General features: G+C 40.7%; 1 protein-coding gene across 5 annotated transcripts in view; it reads left to right on the top strand.

Moving 5' to 3' along the window:
* The first annotated feature begins 3,060 nt into the window (after positions 1-3,060).
* Positions 3,061-14,743, top strand: part of DHDDS (dehydrodolichyl diphosphate synthase subunit) — a 28,999-nt gene continuing 17,316 nt past the window's right edge. Inside the window, exons 1-6 of one of the 5 annotated variants that reach the window (XM_077150722.1) lie at positions 3,061-3,245; positions 3,691-3,804; positions 6,146-6,262; positions 8,500-8,642; positions 11,715-11,831; positions 12,618-12,719. In XM_077150722.1, the coding sequence (XP_077006837.1) occupies positions 3,742-3,804; positions 6,146-6,262; positions 8,500-8,642; positions 11,715-11,831; positions 12,618-12,719 (542 nt within the window). In that variant the 5' untranslated portion in view covers positions 3,061-3,245; positions 3,691-3,741. The other 4 variants (XM_077150718.1, XM_077150717.1, XM_077150720.1 and 1 more) reach the window with 4 other exon arrangements.

Genomic DNA, 14,743 nt, shown 5'->3' with positions numbered 1-14,743 from the left:
CCATGTCCTACCCTGCTGCAGTAGTGATAGTAGTGTCATAGTAGCTAAAGGAGAAAGGGGGTTTCGTTTACGTGCTGTGGGATCACTGCAAACCTACCTCACTGTGTTGAAACGGGGCAAATGCAATAGAACGCATTGGGTGATGTGTGTCTGATTCTGGGTTCTTGTTTCCCCCAAATGCTGCCCCCCTCTAGTTAATGTATTTGTCTGGGCTTTGTAGGACTTCACGAGTTGCTGATTTGGTGATTGCTAGGTGGCCTAATTTGTGTAAATATAATGTGTTGGTCTTTCTCCATGTTCTTTTGGGGTTTTTATTGTTTACAAACTTCTTTTTTGTGTGTTGGAAGAAAAATAGCCAAAGCATCTTTGACAGAGAATTCTGCACCAGGCAAAAGGATCTGAAACATGCTTGGGGGCCTCTCTTTGAAGTGGGGATCTAAATCATCCTTCCCTTCATGTTCCCCTATTTCTTATTTTGGACTAGATCTTCTGTCCTAGAAACTTACCCCATTGCTCCTCTCCGGCTCTGCCTCCCCCAAATAACCCCGCCCCCATACACATTTAATTTGGAGGGTATCTCCACAACTCCTCAATGACTTGTAAAAAACCTGAAGAACCTAAGAACACTCCATCCCTCATACCCAATCCTTTGAGTTAAGACCTCTATGTGATTTGTGCCAAAATACTGCTGTACTTGCATTGGCCAAACCCACTTAATCATCAATCCTAGGATAGAGAGAAAAAATGGGGTAGGGTTGTTTCCATGTAGAAAGTGGTGGTGAGAGATCAAGAAAGGGAAAATGAATGTATATCCAAATCATTCAGGAACTTTTATGCAGGTGCAAGAAACTTATGTCAAAGTGGCCACAAGATTGTTTAATAGGAGACGGAAGAATGTAATTCCATGTTTACTGCTAGAAACCAAAGCTTTGTGTGGAATCTTGAATTTATGGGGAGGAAGGGAGGGTAGGAAAGCATGTACCTTTCCTTTCCTTAATCCCTTCTCCTTATTCCTGAGCTGCAGGAGACTGAGCCCCCTTGGGCTTTGGTGACCCTATCACTGGGGTATTGTTTTTGATGGTTGATTTTTGTACTGGGTACTTTACCTTCTGCTATCATTTTGTAACATGCTGACCCATTCCCCTTCCCTGCTTTTCCCTGGGATAATACAATGAATAAATAAAGACTTATTGGAACTGAACCTGTTATTTCCTTGTCAGATATTTAAAGTGCTTTTCCTCTTCTATAAAATTCCCACCATCTTGGGGGGGGGGTCACAAAAGAGCCAGTAAGTTTTCTGGTCAGCCACTTTATTAGGTATGAATCTTTGAAAGTTCAGTCCTCTTAGTTCCTGATTACAGTGGGTTTTGTTTCCAGTTAAGGCCTCTTGTCCTTTCCTTGGAAGCTAACACATTCAAGAGGGATTAGGGGCTTGGCATTGCATAAGAATGGGGTTGTCTGTGCCACTAGCTGGGATGAAAGGCTAGGGCCCCTGGCTTGGAGCATGGGACCCCCGACTCAAAGTTCTTTACAAATCCTAATTACCCCCCTGCAGCATCCAGGAAAGGGAATATGTGGAACCGGGGAAACTGAGGCCACAGGAGATACACTATTTGCAAACACTTGTTTACATTGTTTTTGAGCCAGTTTGCTAGCCTGCTAATGGCACATTGTGTCTTTAGATTTCTAGCTCTGTCTAAGAGAAAGGATTTTAAAACGGAAAGGCTTTTGCCTGGGGACACATCAAGCGTTACAAAACATGTGACTTTACCAGGGCAAGGGTAAGAAGTTTCACGTACACCAAGTGCTTTGTGGCCCCTTCACTAATTATACCAAAAGTCAAAGTTGATAAAGCAGGAAATTACTATAGGGATGGAGTAATGATATAGCAAATTTTAATCTGCTAAACTGAAACTGATGCTCCCTAGGTTGCAAAATGGGTGGCAAAGTTTAAGACTATTCATGGGTAGGCTAGTCATTTCAAGTTTTTAAAATCACATTGCTCTTAGAACATCAGAGTGTAAGACAACGATATTGAATTGGGAATAGCCAGTGCCATATCTTGTTTCCTGGATGATTCTTTGTAATCCAAGCTGAGAAACGTCAAGAAATTCTCTTTGAAACTGGGATTCTATTCCACTCATTCCAGCGTAAATTGCTTCATGCTTTACATACAAAATTTTAAAAAGGTTGTGTACGATTCTGCATTTACAGATTTTTTTTTTCTTTTTTGGTTGTTCTTATTCTTTTTAAATTTTAGTTTTGGGAGAATTGAGCTCCCAATTTCTTTTGAATCACAGCCTCAAACTCCTTCATCTTTTCCTTGGAAGTTTGAGAAAAAGTTAATGCCCTTGCGGCCTTTTTTTTTTTTTTTAACCACAGGTTAACGGAAAGGATGGCCTTTCTGTTCTTTTAAAAGTCAACCTTAAACAGCTCTTTCTGGCTTTGGGCTATTTTTTGAGTTCTTTTGAGTGGGTTTTGGAAATAGCAAATTCTAGAATCTGGGAGCCAGAGATCAGCACAAAATGGACTGGAATAAAATGGGTCTGCAAAATAGAATAGGGCTAGGGGGCGGGCCCCCGTGGCTTAGCAGGCAGCGCTCTCGCCTGTCATGCTGGAGACCCGGGTTCGATTCCCGGCTCCTGCCCATGCGAAAAACAAAACAAAAGAATAGGGTTAGGAACCTCTTTCCAAGTGACTAAATCCAAGAAATGAAACACAAAACAGACCGCTGTGCGAGGCCTCTAAGGAATCCCCAATCTTGCAGCCTTCCAAGGTAGGGCCTCATCTCATTCCTAAACTGTTCTCAACTGCCATCAGCAGCTGATTTCTGAGGTGAGGCTCTCCTGATTCTTGCCCTGTGGTACATTTCCCTCTGCTTTGACAGCCTCAGGGCTACAATACCCTTCGCTCCCCCTGGTGGCCCCGACTCCGCCTTCGCCAGCTCTTTCTCCCCAACGTGGCCGGTGGCCACGCCTCCCGCCCGAGCCGGTCACTTGGATGGCTTTTACCCCCCGGCCCCCTTTTACAGTGGCGTACGCGAATGGTATTTCCGGACGCTTGCACCGCCCCTTCTTCTGGTCCGCATGCGCACATTAGGGATCCGCCCCTTCGTAAAGAAGGGACAGCTCGTCCAGGCGCCCAAAGATGACGTATTTTTTCAGCGCTACGTCCCGAGGAAGTGCTGACCCGCTGGAGCAGTTGGAAGCCGACGGCTAGAGCGGTTTAGGTCTCGGGCTGAAGGGGTGAACGAGGGGAGAGAAAAGTGACTGGGACGGGAGATAGCTATAGAAGAAATAAAGGGGAACAGTGAAAGAGACATCTGAGGGTGTAGATAATGGGGAAGACCAATGAGTTGGGGGTATTATAAGCTCGACGACTGGAGGGGGCTAGTAACTGGGAGCGCAGGAGGTAGGAAACCCATGGGGGGAGATCGGGATTAGGCACTGTGACGTGGCGGAAGCAGGGTTAAATGTTAAGAAGTCATTGCAAGTACCTAGGAAAAGAAAGCAAGGGCCATGAAGCCAGGAGAACCAAGGAAAGACCTCTGCCTCAAAGGTTCCATTGGCACATACAGCTTTAGGTTTTGAAATATTAGAGACTTAGATCAGTGTCCAGGTGGATCCTTAGAGGTCACAGTAGCTGTTTGCATGTCCTGGTGACTTTTTATTTTCCTTTTCGTTTGTGCAATATTAGGGGCTGGTGTCTTGTTCTGGGTGGTCTCCTGACAGGGCAGGAACTATGTCGTGGATCATGGAAGGAGAGATGTCACTTTGGGAGCGATTCTGTGCCAACATCTTAAAGGTGAGCAGTGATCCAGGGCACCAACGGTCTTTTGTTCAACTGGGTGATCTTGTATCAAAATCTGTTCATAATTAAATAGATTTTATTAAAGTCAAATAATCCGCAATGTTGAGTGGAATTTAGCAAGGAAACCATAGATTCTTAGAGTTGCAAAGTGAGTTGCATGTCTGCATTTCTGCTACATATTGTCCTAACTCTGATATTTTCAGGACAGGAAGCCCAGGGCCTCCGAGTATTGTACAGTGGATTTCCCTTCCTTGTTGGGTAGCACAGACTGTTAGGTCTTCCTTAATAAAGAACTGAAATTTGTTTCCCTGGATCTTTGATCTGTTGTTCCAAGTACTAACATCTGGATTTAGGTAGAATAACTAATCTTTCTTCAATGTGGCAGTAGAGCATAATGATTAAGAGTTTGGGCTCCAGAGGCAGACGAATATGAAAGACCTGTTCTATCATTTACTATGTTGGCTAACATTTAGTTGTGAGGACTAAATGAAACCTATTTACAAAGCACTTAGCACATCGTCTAGTAATTTTTAATTATCCCTTAATTGTTATTATTACTGGGGCTGTCTTTTAGCCATTAGAAGACTATGATCAGTTTACTTCCTACACATTTCCTCAAATCTTCCCTTAGCGTTTTCTCTAGACTTCACAACACTCTTATACCTTCTGCCTAAGACAGGGATTTGGTTTGAGATTGGGGCCAGTCAGTTTGGTTTTTCTCATCAACCACAGGCTGTGAAAGAGCTGGTAATAGTGAAGCTATAAGCCAGTAAGCCTTGTACTTGCACACAGATGCCAAATTATCTCAAGTATGCCAGGAAATGGAAAATATCTTCTCGAGAACCACTGCAGTCATGTGTTGGGAACAAAAAACTACATGACTTGACTGGAATTTTTTTTTTAAGGCTATTTGTGGGGGGCAAAAATAGAAGATATTGGAGAGGTACCCAGGGAAATAGTCAATGAAAATCTGTTATACGTGAGGGAAGATAGGCTAAGGAGTCTCTTTGCTGTGGAGACAACCTGAGTCTGCTCTAAACCAAATAAGTTTTGTTTGGCCTCTAAAATATCTCTTTATTTTCTTTGACATGGCTCCTGACATTTAAGCTTTTATTAAAAAATCTGATTTTTCACTTCTCTTGAAAAATTAGAAGACCCCATTATATTGGGCCTTGTTTCAGTTTGCTAAAATTGACAAAATGCAGTATAACAGACATGTACTGGCTTTTTTTTTTTTTTGCATGGGCAGACACCGGGAATCAAACCTGGGTCGCCGGTATGGCAGGCAAGAACTCTGCCTGCTGAGCCACTGTGGCCTGCCCTCAACTGGCTTTTAATGATGAGAATTTATTAGTTTATGAGTTTATAATTCTAAGACATGAAAATGTCCAAAGTAAGGCATCAACAGGACAGTACCTTCTCTGAAGAAAGGCTGCTGGCAATCCAGACTCCTCTGTCATATGGTCAGGCACATGGTGACCTCTGGTCCTTCTTTCCCAAGTTTCATTACTTCCAGCTTCTGGCTTCAGTGGCTTCTTTTCTCAGCTTCTGTAGACGTATCCTTGTCTCTCAGCTTTTCTGGGTGCTGTTCTGAGCTCCCTGTGTTTTCTCTGTGTGTCCTTTATCGTCTTTTAAAGGACTCCAGTAAAGGGATTAAGACCCACCTCGAATGAGGTAGGTCATATTTCAACTGAAATAACCTAATCAAAAGGTCCCACTTAAAATAGGTCTGAACCCACATATAATTAAGACATATTAAGAGAACATGGCCTTTTCTGGGGAACATAACTTCAAACTACCATACATAACAGCTTCAAACTACTATACTGACTAAAGTTAAGGAGTGGGCTGCCTCTTTTATGTGGGGGATGCTCTCTCCACTTGACCATACCCAACAGTATCTTTCCTGGGGCTCCTGGTTGGAGACTAGTAAAAAGGTGGTGGTTAATAGTATATGGTTAAAAGATGAACTCTGGAAGCAGAAAGACCTCAGTTTGAATCCTCACTTTGCCTTTTCTTACCTGTGACTTGTGTAAGTCACTCACTTTCTCTGAGTCTCAGTTTTCTCACCAGTGAAATGAAGATAATAGTTACTTTATAAGTTATATGAAAAAAAAGATATAAAAAGCCTGGCATGATATTTGGTGTGTAATAATTGCTCAGTAAACATGTAAGTGAATAAAAGTACTTAATTCCCTTTTATGAGCTAAGATATTAAAATACCCAATTCCTTCTATCAGGGCTTTTATCATATAGCCCAGGTCCTGTCAGCTTGGGGTGTAGTACAGCCTTGAAGATTATGGGATATTTCATCATCTGCCTGTTTACCCCATAGGCAGGCCCAGTGCCCAAGCACATTGCTTTTATAATGGATGGAAACCGTCGCTATGCCAAGAAGTGCCAGGTAGAGCAGCAGGAGGGCCACTCACAGGGCTTCAACAAGCTGGCTGAGGTGAGTATGAGTGGAAGAACCCAGTTTGGACAGCCTATGGAGAATTAGATTCCAGCTAGAAAACCAGGCCCCATGTTTGCTGTTTTATAGCTATAGAGTGTTCTATAGCTGTTTGTTTTATGACTCATTTATTATAGGTCGCATGTTGACATCGGCAAAAAAATTCGCCTAGTGAATCATCACAGGATATTAGAAATAAGAACAAAATCACCCCTCTTACTTTAATCAACAGTTTATATTTTTCTATACCTCATCCCAGTTCTTGTAATATGTTCTATATATGACTTAACATTTATAAAACTGCATTTATGGTTTTGGTAACTTTATTTTTACTTGGCATTTTGGCAAATATTAGTCTTTCTAACTATATGTTTGTTTTTGTTTTAATTTTTATTAATAAAACCAATCAATATACAATATAGACATTCTTTTTTTTCTTCCTTCACATAGTTATGTATTTATCATCACGATAATTTCTTAGAGCATTTGCATCAACTCAGAAAAAGAAATAAAAAGAAAACAGAAAAAAATTCATACATACCATACCCCTTACCCTTCCCTTACATAGATCACTGGCATTTCAATCTACTAAATTTATTTTAACATTTGTTCCCCCTATTATTTATTTATCTAATTATATGTTTTAATGACTGGTAGGATATTTTATTATGAGGCTCTGATGTTATTTGATCAGCTTCTCCATACTATTGGACATTATAAATACATGTTATAAATATCTTTTTATGATTTTCTAAATTGCAGTATCCTTTTATACAGAGAAATGTACAGATTGGTTTTGACAATTGCATTTGTCTGTCTAACTCACATCCCTGTCTGGAATAAAACATTCCCATCCTTTCAGAAAGTTCTCTTGTGGCCCTTTCTCTGTCTCATGACCTCTCCTCTCCTCAAGCAACTACTTTTCTGATTTCTATTACTATAGATGAGTTTTTCCTCTTCTAGAACTACATATGATGAATCACCACACTAGACTTGTGGACTTTTGACAGGTTTGTTCAGGTCTGTTAGCCTCAATTTTATCATCTATAAATAGGCATGAAAACAGTAATGTTAGGAGTTGTTTGAAGAATCAGAAGGAAAAATGTATATGAAAACCATTTGCAAATTACTAAGTGCAATACAGCTGTTCAGTTATTGCTTTTATTCTTATAACTCATCAGCGTTTCCTCTACCAGAAGATTATGCTATGAATGATACTACCTTGTGTTTTTGTATTGTTTTTAGTTACTTTGTGAGGGAAAAATTATGATCCCATTTTGCGGATAAGGAGACTTAGGCCTTGTTTTAGTTTGTTAAGCTGCCAGAATGCAATATGCCAGAAACAGAACGACTTTTAAAAGGGGAGTTTATTAAGTTGTAGGTTTACAGTTCTAAGCCTGTGAAAATTACCAAATTAAGGCGCCAGCAAAAGGTTTCCTTTATTCAAGAAAGGCTGATGCCATCTGGAACACCTCTTTCATCTGGGGATGCACGTGGCTGGAGTTTGCTAGGGTCTTTGGCTTCTGGATCCCTCTGTCAGCTGAGAAGACACATGGAATGTCTGCTAGCTTTCGCTCTTGGCTTTTCATTTCATAAGGATTCCCTGAGGATGTTTTCCTTCTGCATCTCTAAAGGTCTCTGGCTGTGTGGGAACTGTCTTTTTCCAAAAATGGTTCCCTCTTAAAGGGCTTCAGTAAGCGATCCCACTTTGAATGGGTAAAGATACATTTCCATGGAAACCACCTAATCAACAGATTCCACCCACAATTGGGTGGGTCATATCTCCATGGAAAAAACTTGATCAAAAGGATCCCACCAAACAATATTGAATGAGGGTTAAAGAACATAGCTTCTCTGGGATACACCACAGTTCCAAACCACAGGCCTAGAGAGGTTAAATTATTTGCCTGTGGTCATATAGTGGGTACATGACAGAGTTAGGGACTAGAACTTAGATCTTTACTCTCTTAAAAGGCAAGTTCTTGCAAGTAAACTACAGTGGCATCAGCATAGTAGTACTCATTAAGATCACATTTTTCAGTTTCTTAAGTAGTGCTTTTCTGCTTATTTCATTCATTCTAATGTAAATACTAAAGTTATCCTAGATTTTCACAGGTTTGGGGAGGAGAAAAATCTGCCTTCCACCTCCAGTACTCAGTCAGGGCCAGAGCATTTCTTATATGCCTTCCCGCTTTTGTTTTCCTTGTATCCCAGCTCTTTTCCTTCTCCCCATTCAGACCCTGCGCTGGTGTTTGAATCTGGGCATCCTGGAAGTGACAGTCTATGCATTCAGTATTGAGAACTTCAAACGCTCCAAGAGGGAAGTAGACGGGCTAATGAATCTGGCCCGGGAGAAGTTCAGCCGCTTGATGGAAGAACAGTAAGAATCTGCCAGAGGGGAGAGCATGTTCTACCATCTGCGTAGAACACATAATTAGGATTACTTTACCCTAATCCTCAGAGCTTTGTGATATCTAAAGCTTATTTAAAGCTTTAAGTCTTTTTAATGTTAGTTGGAACTCTTTGGTGGCAAATACCATCAATAGAGGTTAATTTTTCTTTTTGGGGGGAATTTCTTTGACGACATAAAGGGTAAGTTTATTTGAGGACATATTTCATAGAATTTGAGGACTAGTACAGTTAGCCTTAAGCAAAACTGAAACCAGGAATTGAAATTTGTTAAGCAGAGCCTCTTCGTACATTTACTTCCTTCTTTCTTTCCAGATCAACTCTCTTTCCTCCAAGAGAGCTGCACAGAATTAAGTAATTCCCTTAATTGGTCCAACTTAGATCAAATTTCTACCCCAAAACCAATAAACTGGCCATGGAAGTGGGATAAGGAAAATATTGAATAGGTCATTTTCTGCTGGACTGTCGTCCCTAAAAAGTTATTCTCTTAAGAGTAGTGGGATGATGGTGGCTTTTAGGGAAAGTGTCAATAACATTCTTAGCTGTAGCTAAGTATAGGCTTAACTTAAGGAACAAACTGAGAAATAGGGAAAAGAAAGTTTAATGTAGATTCTTTGCACCAAAGGGTAGAGTCTTCACCAGCCAGATCTGCTCAAAAGTCTTTATTATAAGTACTCAGCTCCTACCTGCACCAAGACTAGGAAGATGAAGGAACAGAAAACCTAGAATTCCAGCAGAGGTGGACCTTCTTAGAAAAGCTTTCTAGCATGATGATTCTCTCATATCTGTTCCTGTGTGGGTCAGGAGGTGAGAGATAGAGTAGCCAGGCTTCTCTCTTTGTCCACATGGGGATGGTGGGACCCTGGGCCACAGACATGGCTCTTGGTCTCTGGTAGAGCCTGTGTGGCTCAGAGTTCATACCCAAGGGACTAGGGATTGAGGCACAAACTGGGGAAGGGGACGGCAGGAAACATCCCAGGTGTTCAAATTCTTCTGCACTTCATGTTGGAGGTGTGAGGAGGGAACGATGTCTTGTGAAAGATAATGTCTTTATACATCTATACTGATATATCTTCTTAACCTATTTTAAGTGCTTTTAAGGTGCCAGGCTCAGAGCATAACTTGCATTCTCACGTAATCTTCACGTTATCCCATAGAAAGATATTATTAGTTCAATTTTGGAGGAAGGAAGCCAAAACCAGAGAAGTTAAGGCATGTATCTTAGATCACACAGCTATCAGCTGGCAGAGCCAAGATGCAAATCTGGGCCCTGCTGACTCTATAGCCTAAGTTCTTACTACTATACCCTAAGAGACAAGAAGCAGTTTCACGTTCCCAGAAAGATCAAAATGCTTTATTATAGGTGCTACTGAGATTACTCTGATCATCCAGTAGTAGAGAAAATGGTCTTAGGTTATCATGAAGTTCTGAACAGAGCAAGAAGAAACCTTAGAGGTGATTTTCCAACAATGTGCCACAGAACCCCAGCATAATGAGGAGTGAGAGTGAAAGAAACCAGAGAGTTGGGGGTACAGGGTACTGGTTTGCATTTATTTATTTTATAATTGAGCTTCTGTGTAAGACTAGATCTGAAGAAAGTGTTCTTTGGATAAAAGAAAGTTTGGAAAACACAGGCCTAGTTCAGTTTCATCACTTGGGGAATGTGATAAAGAGAATGTTAGTGAAGAGAAGGATAAAGAGAAGAAAAGGGGTTGCCCATGGTTACACAGCAGCTAGTTGCACGCCCAGGTTGGAAACCTATATCTCCTTTCTCCTTAGGAGGGCTTTTGCAGGTTCCTTTACTATAGACTTCACTAAAGCCCTGAACCTGATGTCTGAGAATAAGCACTGCCACATACCTTATCTTGTTTAACCCTAACACAAGCCTGTGAGGATGATATAGCAGAGATGGTTATACCCCCTCATTTACAAGGAAGGAACAAAAGCTCAGAGAGGTTAAGTAGTTGTACAAGGTCACACTAAAACTAGTATGGATGGCACTAGCACTTGAATCTAGATATTCTTATCCAAATTTTGCCTTGATTTGATTATACACTTGTCTACAGTAGCTCCAGTGGGATCTCAGAAATAAGTGTTTAGATCTTGCTTCACCCTTTTAGGAATGTGATTGAGGATTATAGGGTGGATGAGCTATGGGCATGGCCTTCAACTCTGGATCTAAGTCCCCCAGGACCTGCCGGAAACCCCCATTCCATGTGTACTTTTTATTGAGCTCCCATTTTCCAACTGGTAATTGGTCAGTTTCTCTATAGCATTCCCAGGTGAGGGAGGCTGTCTGGGTACAAATGAATTCATTCTCATTGTGTATAATGTTTGAAAGTTACCATATTTAAGCAGTATAATGTTATGATTAAGAGGACAGGCTCTGGAGCCAGACTCTCTAGTATCGAATCCTAGCTCTACTCACTAATCTTGGATTTATCTGATCTTGTGCAAATTACCTAGCCTCCCTGTGCCTCAGTTTCCTCATCTGCAAAATGGGAATAATAATGATACCAAACTCAAAGGTTGGCATAAGGATGGAATGTGCTGGTGCATATGAAGTGCTTAGGCCAGTATCTGGCACTTAGTGAACATATAATTACTGCTAGCTGTCATTATTGTCACATTTCACCAGGTGATACAAAAATAACTAATAACACAGCTCCTGCCCTTGAAGAATTTACTTGTCAAATAGTGCAAACATCAGACAATATGTAAAATGCAAGGATATGAGGTAATGTGTGATAGGGTTTGGGTTTTCAAATCAGAGAGATGTGGGTGTCAGTCATTGAAACAGCACTTGCTGGCTGGTTGCTTCTCCTTAGGCAGGTTGCTTCTCCTGTCTGAGCCTCAGTTTCCTACTGTAGCATGGGGAATATCATATACTCAGTTGTTGAAGGGATGCAATGTGTAGAACAGTGTATAACATAGGAAAGCACTAAAAAAAACTGGTAGTTAATTATTATCTAAGCACCTGGCTCCCTCCAGCTCAGCAAGTACTCTCTCCTAACTCTACTTCTTCCCCCCACCCCCCCATTAGAGAGAAACTGCAGAAGCATGGAGTATGTATTCGGGTCCTGGGTGATCTGCATTTGTTGCCCTTGGATCTCCAGCAGCTGATTGCACAAGCTGTACAGGCCACCAGGAACTATAACAAGTAAGTTCTTATATTTTCCCTAGGGGCCTCTATCAACTTTTGATACCCTGCAAGCTTTAGGAAGACATGTTGGTCTTCCTTGATCTGCATTTGGTGCTAGGGAGGAAGTAGTTGGGGAATTTTAGAAACTTCCTCTCTCCATCTACGGGGCAGACCAGAGACCCTTCTGCAGTACCGTACATTTGTGTTCGCCCACATGCACACACATTGTCTCATCCTCTTCTTCACATGGACAATTAATTAAATAAGTAAATTACATAAATAAAAATACATATATTTGACCTGAGGGGTGATGGGGTGGATATGCAGCAGACCTCATTCCTGTCTCTGAAGATTGATCATTCATAGGATGACTTTGGGATGTTGTACAGACACAGATGGGAACAAAGTTCAGTGAGGTAGGCTTCATTATGTGTGGCTTATTGTTTGCTGAAAGATTTGTTTTGCATCAGATGTCCTTCCTATTCTGTTTTGCTTGTGCCAATATCACAGTGAATAATAATTCACATTATCTGAAAGCCATTTGGCAGTAGTAGGGAAGAGGGTTAGGAGGGTAATAAGCATCCTTTAGTTTTTCTGTTATTACAAAACTAAACGTGTTTATTCTATATAAACCTGAAAGACCAAAAAAATTCCTTATTTCACCTTTCAGAGGTATCCACAGTAAACATTTGGTATGTATTTTTTCAGGGAATAGGTGTTCTGTAATCAGTGACTCCAATCATCTGTCCTTGTCCCCAAGCCTTGCATGCTCTTTGGTGAATTACAGTGTCCTTCCCTTCTCAGGTGTTTCCTGAATGTCTGCTGTGCATACACATCCCGCCATGAAATCAGCAATGCTGTGAGAGAGATGGCCTGGGGAGTGGAGCAAGGCCTGCTTGATCCCAGGTAACCTACTTATTGAGGAAGCTAACTGATGAGGATAACAGCCAGGCACCAAATCATAAACCCTCCATCTACTTGGACCAGAGGTCAAATCAGGGATGCCTATGGAAAGATTTTTGGTGGGGCCCTAAATTTAAAGATTAGGATTAGCCTACTCAGCCTGCTTCAGAATTTCTCTGTGTTCATCACATGCCAAGAAACCCTGGAGAAATGGCAAAGCAGACAGCATGAGATGTGTATCCAATTAAAAAAAGGTGCCCTTGTAGTTCTTTTTTTTTTAGCAATAGAAGTAATTTATATGAAATACTGTTCTACCTAGGGAACCTGACCCCCCAAAAACAATCTGTCAGTTTAAGGACCCATAGATTTCAAATGAGATAGCCACATTTACCTGCATGCTATGAAAGCATTTCCTCATTTATATTTTAGGATAACCTCCGTGGAGTGTATTTCTTGAAAAAAATATTTGTATTTAAGTAAGCTTAATGAACATTAGGACTCAATAAGTATGCTTGTTTTACTGTACACGGGTAAAATGGTAAGAATAAAAATATATATTTCCTGTCCTTGTGGAGCTCACATTCTGTCAATGGGCAAAGTCTTGACATTGATCAAGATTGTATAAATAAGCATAAAGTTATAATGCTGATGTTGAACAGAAAAGTCAGATCAACAATTGACAAGTTGGGGCTGGAGCTTTCGTTGTAGAATGGACTGTGTGTAGGTGGTAACAAGCAAAGAGAGGACATGAGGAAGTTTGAAGTAAGGAGAAGGGAGGACCAAGGATGGAGTTTTGAGCAACCTTTATAAATTGGATAGAGGAGAGTGAGCTTGAAAGTTAAAAAGAGAGTGAACAACTAGGAAGGTAGGAAGAAAACCAGGGCAGCCAGTATTACAGAAGCCCAGAAAAGAGGTAGTTTATTGAGGCAGGGTCGCCAGGGTGAACTGGCTGACGTCTCAGCCCTCCAGCTCCTGAAGCTCAATGTTCAGCTCAGATTTAGGTTAATCATTATTCAAATTCATTTTCAAGTTCAGACAAGTCCACAGTGATAACAGAGGACTTGTTTATTTATTTATTACAGTTAAGCTATACCCTTCTAGTAGCCGGAATTTTCCTATTCTCTTACCACCATCACCTTCCAAATCCCCATTTTCCTTTCTTTTAAAATATATGTTTTTTATTCCTGGCAATAAAATTAATAGATTATCTTGTGAGTCTGGAACTATAGAAGAAGGAAATAGATTTACCTTAAAATATAGTTAATAAAACTGTCTTCCATCACAGCTGAGTTACCTTGAGAGGGTCTTGACCCTTGTAGCCCTCTGTTTGCCTTGTAAAACAATAGTGTTAATAATAATAATAGCTAATGTTTACCGAGCATTTATTCTGTGCAGACATTTGCTAAGCACTCCATTGTACATTATTTCATTTAATTCTTAGACTGTATAAGGTAGATACTTTTTTCCTCCCATTTTACAGGTAAGAATGCTAAGACAGGGGTTAAGTGATTTGTCCAAGTTCATACACTTGGCAAAGCTTGGAGCCAGGATTTCAACCTGGGTCAGGAGCCTGTGCTGTTATTCACTATAGTAGATTATCTCATTCAGAGGTTGAAATGAACAATAAGGCAGTATAAAGTTGAATATTTATTGAATCTTATGAGTCAGGCATTAGATTGTTTATCATGCATATTCTCACATGAGGTAGTGACTATTATTTTACAAGACATGTTAACTAAGGTTCAGAGAGGTTAATTGACCTGCCCAAAGTCACGTAAGCTAGAAAGTTGAACAACTTGGACTTCAGCCCAGGTCTTTGTCCCAGGTCTTTATCTCCCTACAAAGCCTCTGCTTTCTATCATAACGCTTCACCATTTCTTTTATAAATTAAGAGCTACAGAAAGGTAATATGCTGTTATTATAGGGCACTTTTGTGTGTGTGTATGTTCATACCTTCTAGAAAGGGTTTTTTCTTTCTAAAATGGTTCTGGAACATACTAATATGTTCTTACTTCCCCTTTCTCTTG

This window comes from Tamandua tetradactyla, chromosome 2 (genome assembly GCF_023851605.1).
Source record: "Tamandua tetradactyla isolate mTamTet1 chromosome 2, mTamTet1.pri, whole genome shotgun sequence".
In the NCBI taxonomy this organism is placed as follows: domain Eukaryota; kingdom Metazoa; phylum Chordata; class Mammalia; order Pilosa; family Myrmecophagidae; genus Tamandua; species Tamandua tetradactyla.
The sequence above is the reverse complement of the archived record's forward strand: the minus strand, read 5'-3'. Positions and strand labels throughout refer to the sequence as shown.